This window comes from Colobus angolensis, unplaced genomic scaffold (assembly GCF_000951035.1).
Source record: "Colobus angolensis palliatus isolate OR3802 unplaced genomic scaffold, Cang.pa_1.0 Scaffold533, whole genome shotgun sequence".
In the NCBI taxonomy this organism is placed as follows: Eukaryota; Metazoa; Chordata; class Mammalia; order Primates; family Cercopithecidae; genus Colobus; species Colobus angolensis.
The window spans coordinates 431,017-435,869 of NW_012118855.1; the positions used below are offsets into that span (position 1 = coordinate 431,017).

Genomic DNA, 4,853 nt, shown 5'->3' on the forward strand with positions numbered 1-4,853 from the left:
AAAATAAAATAAATAAAAATTTCAGGACATTGGATTAGGCAATGATTTCTGGTTTCTTAGATATGACATCAAAAGCACAAGTGACAAGATAAAAAAACAAATTTCATCAAAAGTAAAGTCCTTTGTGCTTCAAAGGACACCACCAAGAATGTGAAAAGGTAAGCCACAGAACAAGAGGAAATATTTGCAAATCATATATCTGACAAGGGATTTACATCTGGCATATGTCAAACACCCTTACAACTTAACAATAAAAACACAAATAACCCACATAAAAAGTGGGCAAAAGATCTGAATAGAAATGTCTCCAAAGAAGATATGCCAATCAGCCCATGGAAAGATGTTCAACATCTTCAGCCATAGAGGAGATGCAAATCAAAACACAGTGAGATACCACTGCACACCCACTAGTATGAATGAGTGAGAGGCACGGACAGAATGTGAGTACTGTACCAGGGTGTAGACTTCATGTGTAATTCATAACTCTCGCCCTAGGGAGAGAAAGATGAAAAGCTTGTCAGAGGTGACAATTCAGAGCCAAGTGACCCCAGATCCACACTATCCACCCAGACCCCACTCAGCACACACATGCACACACAGGCACCCCATCCCTGCTTCCCTCTTCTGGACACGATCTCCCCACCATCTTCAACTCAGCCTCCACACACTCTTTGGACCACACTGTAGCTCATGAGTCTCCTGCCTCACAAGACTCCTCCGTCCTGCCTGAGGGAGACCCTCACAAGCCACCTTCCCTCTTGTGCTCTCCCCAGGCTCTCCCCATCTCCCTGCCACAGGAGCTCCAGGGAGTAACTCAAGGGCTCTTCCCAGACCCAGGCACTCACCACAGGCAGGGTCATCACCTGACCATCGGAAAGGCAGTCGAGGGGCTGGCTGATGGGGCCGTTCTTGTAAGAGCCGTAGCAGCAAAGCTGGAGGGATGGGCGGGTTCTGTAAGAGGGGCTGGGGGGGCTCCTCTGGCACCCCCCACTTGCCCCAGTCCCCCACACCTTCCCCAGTGTCGGCCGCCTTGTACCCCACAGCTCCAGTGACTCTTGGGCACTTCCACGTGCACCTGGGACTGGAAGTACTTGGGGTAGTGGAAGCAGGCAGAGGTATGGAAGCAGGCAGAGGTTGGACAGCAGGGTTCCAAGCAGGGCCGGACACGCTGGGTGTTCTGAAAGGACTCGCTCACCATCACCAGAAGGTCCTTCACTGGGAGAGAGGACAAGAGGGTGAGACCCCAGGAGCCTCTCACTCCCCACTCGCAACTTGATCCAGCAAAAAGCCTATCTGGAGGTGTCCAGGAGGAGTTTAGAATCACCTGGGGCACTGGTTCAAATTCCCCAGAGATTGTCAATCTATAGGGTAGGGCAGGGCCCAGGAACCTGCATTTTAATGAGCTTTATGAGGATGTGGACAAACGTAGTCCCCAGAAAACCCTTTGAGATGCTGAGAAGGTCCTCAGGACCAGTCCTTGGCTCAGCTTTGCCAGAAGATGCCCCAAAGTAACCTGCCCGCTGCCGAGGAGGCAGGCCCTCAGCACACTGTCAGTTTGAGGTAGATGCCTCCTCTATCCTCCCTCCTTCCCTCATGTCTGGTAGCCCGGCATGGGCAACATGGCGGGGGGAGTAGGGTAGGGGTATGGTATTCATGGATCTCTTAGGTCTCTGCCAGCTCTAAAGTGCTAGGACCCTTTGTGAGCTGTAGTCTGCCTAGAGGAAGGCGCATAGTTAGGCCCTGGGTATCGGGTGCTGACCACCTCACTGACCCAGGCACTCTGAGGTCCTGACAGAGCACGGCACAGACAAGCATGGACAGAGGGGGCAGCACTGGGACCCGAGACCCGGGACATTCCAAGGTTACGTGGGTGCTTGGGAGAACATGCCCTTTACAGAGCAGGCTGGGAGGCCAGGGGCTCGTGACCCCTGGGGGTGAGATGATTCTGAGGAGTTGCGGCCAAGCTTTTGGTCCCCCTGAGCCCAGGAAAGCCCCGGACCAGGCGGAGTCTGATGCTCATGGGCTTTGGAAGCAGCTCCCCCCTGTCCCCCAGTAGGCAGAAAAGGCAAAACAGCTCACCTTTCTCCCTCTTCCTCCGCCTCCTGGATTGTGCATGAACCTCCAGGCAGGAGACTTGTCGAGACTGTAAAAAACAAGGGAGGGTCACTGAGTGTCTGAGCACCAGCCACCTCCTTGCTCTTCCAGGCTGAAGGGAGAGGAAAGACCAGAGGATAAATTCAGCATTGGTCTGACTGGGCTGATGCTGGAGAACGCAGAGTGTGTTGACCACGTTTTCTGAACCCAGTCAAGGCATGCCATCTCACTCAGAGGTAGGACACTTGACCATGAAGCTGTCCTAGGACGTCTAGGACCCACGGTCACAGTTTACTAGGGGTCAGGTCCTCAGCTGCAGGTCGGGGATCTGACCTGAGGGAATGCTCAACTCTAGGCTTTCAGAGTGAGAGCTTCCAACAAAACAGCCTTGTCAAGGTGCCGAGGCAGACCATACTCCTTTGCCACACATTCCCAAAGACTCTTCTTTTTGAGGGAGAGGTCTCCTTGAACCCTGAGGCACTGGATGCATTTAATTAAAATAGCTGTACCAACAGCTAAAATACGAATTTTTCTTTTTGACACAGAGTCTCACTCTGTCACCCAGGCTGGAGTGCAGTGGCATAATCACAGCTCACTGCAGCCTCAACCTCCTGGGCTAAAGTGATCCTCCCACCTCAGCCTCCTGAGTAGCTGGGACTACAGACACATGTTACCATGCCTGGCTAATTTTTGTATTTTTTTTTATAGGGATGGAGTCTCACTATGTTACTCAGACTTGTTTTGAACTCCTGGGCTCAAGTGACCCCCCCACCTCGGCCTCCCAAAGTGCTGGGATTATAGGCATGAGCCACCGTGACTGGCTATGAAACAGTTTTTAATACAGAAATTATGCTTGTAGGCCAGGCATGGTGGCTCACACCTGTAATCCCAGCACTTTGGGAGGCTGAGGTGGGCAGATCGCTTGAGCTCAGGAGTTTGAAACCAGCCTGGGCAACATGCCGAAACTCCATTTCTACAAAATACAAAATACAAAATAATAGCTGGGCATGGCAGTGTGCTTGAGCCCGGGAGGCAGAGGTTGCAGTGATCCGAGTTCGCAGCACTGCACTTCAGCCTGGATGACAGAGTGAGACCTTGTCTCAAAAAAAAAAAAAAGGTAAATTGTGCTTGTAGAATGACTGGGGTTGTGGGGTACAGGACCAAGACTGAGTCTGAGAGGAGGCTGCACTTAGTGGGTTCTTTTATTGGGGAAGTTCTTAAGGGGAAGGGTCACTTTTGGGATATGGAGTGCCAGGCCAGCGTGATGTCCCAGCTACCTCTTCCCTCTGTACAGAAGCCCCAGCTCATGCCCCAGTGCTGCCTGTGCCCCATTTGGCTGGCCTCGATTGGTCTAACTCCTGCAGAGGTCAGGATAGGACAGAGACCAAGCTGGGCCCGGTGTTTTCTCCCTTAGTACTGTTCCCCTGAGAGCAGCAGCCAGCTGTGGCCTCTGGAGCGACAGGAACCCAGGAAGACAATTACCACCAGCACGCCATTGGTGACGAGGGTCTCAGGTGGAGAGGGACTGAAAAACAAAAGGAGAACTCCTGGTCAATTCTAGCATTCTGGACTGGTTTCTTCTAACGGTGACAAAGGGAATGAAGAGGGTCAATAACAAAATATCAGAGCCTTCTTTGTTCTCATAAAAAATATTAGCTTCAGAAACCTTAGCCTTACAGGTTGTCAGGGAGGAAACTGGCATACATTTGAAACAGAATGTCCAGAAAAAAAATAGATTTATAGGTTAGAAGAGTAGGAGAGTTCAATTTTTGTTTCTAAGGATAACTGTTTTTTATGTCCAACCAGATGCAAATGCATGGGGTTAGAAGAATAAATAGGTTGCAAGAAATGGCTGCAACCTGCCAGCTAGAGCCGACATAACAGTTTTGATAGCAAAAATGATCCATTCTCCATTCTGTGCTTTATTGAACTTATGCATTAATTTGGTCTGACCCAGCCGAGAGGGTGAATGTTAATTGCCCTTGTGTTATAAAGTTAAGAACATAAGCCTTCAAGATTTCAATTAGCCTGGCAGGGTCCACAGCATCCCTTGTCAAAATTAAGCGCAAGGTGACTGTGTCTCCAGATCAACTTTTTTGTTGTTGTTGAGAGAGTCTCACTCTGTTGCCCAGGCTGGAGTGCGATGGCGCAGTCTGGGCTCATTGCAACCTCTACCTCCTGGGTTCAAGCAATTCTCCTGCCTTAGCCTCCTGTGTAGCTAGGATTACAGGTGCGTGCCGCCATGCCCAGCTAATGTTTTGTATTTTAGTAGAGACAGGGTTTCACCAGATCAACTCTTATTACCAAGTGTGACATGTTTCATTTTGCAAGCCACTTTCTAATTCAACCCAGGAGTTTTCTCTGCCCTCTAAAAATCCTGTCAAATCAAGAATTGGAGGGGAGAGCTTCGATTTTCTTCAATGTGAAATACATAAAGTTGATTTTAATTTGCCAATCAGTTGTTGATGGGAAGTAAGTTCCCTCACATAGTTTGAAGATCCCCTAGGCAGAGGATTCTCCGAGTGGCAGCTGACGAACCCTCTTGTCCTGTCTCCCACTTGTCGTCCTCCTTCTGTGCCTGGACTCATCACAAGTATGGGGGGCCCAGCCCTGCCAGGTGAAGAAGAAGGAAGAGTGCCCAGTTACAGGGCACTCTGCCCAGCCTGAGGCAGGGGTTGTCCCTCCCTCCTTCCCTTCCCTTCCCTTCCCTTTCCTTCCTTCCTTCCTTCCTTCCTTCCTTCCTTCCTTCCTTCCTTCCT

At 50.4% G+C, this 4,853-nt stretch overlaps 1 protein-coding gene and 1 long non-coding RNA gene across 2 annotated transcripts in view; one reads left to right on the top strand and one right to left on the bottom strand.

Moving 5' to 3' along the window:
* The window catches only part of LOC105525435, a 40,229-nt gene that overhangs the window by 26,660 nt on the left and 8,716 nt on the right, over positions 1 to 4,853 (top strand). The window lies entirely within an intron of this gene.
* PLA2G4E (phospholipase A2, group IVE) overlaps positions 1 to 4,853 on the bottom strand; it is a 62,842-nt gene that overhangs the window by 15,465 nt on the left and 42,524 nt on the right. The window contains exons 6-10 of the mRNA XM_011961055.1: positions 3,577 to 3,619; positions 2,080 to 2,143; positions 1,037 to 1,215; positions 846 to 932; positions 454 to 491 (exon numbers count right to left, since the gene is read on the bottom strand). Of these exons, the coding sequence (XP_011816445.1) occupies positions 454 to 491; positions 846 to 932; positions 1,037 to 1,215; positions 2,080 to 2,143; positions 3,577 to 3,619 (411 nt within the window). The remainder of the gene's footprint in view (positions 1 to 453; positions 492 to 845; positions 933 to 1,036; positions 1,216 to 2,079; positions 2,144 to 3,576; positions 3,620 to 4,853) is intronic.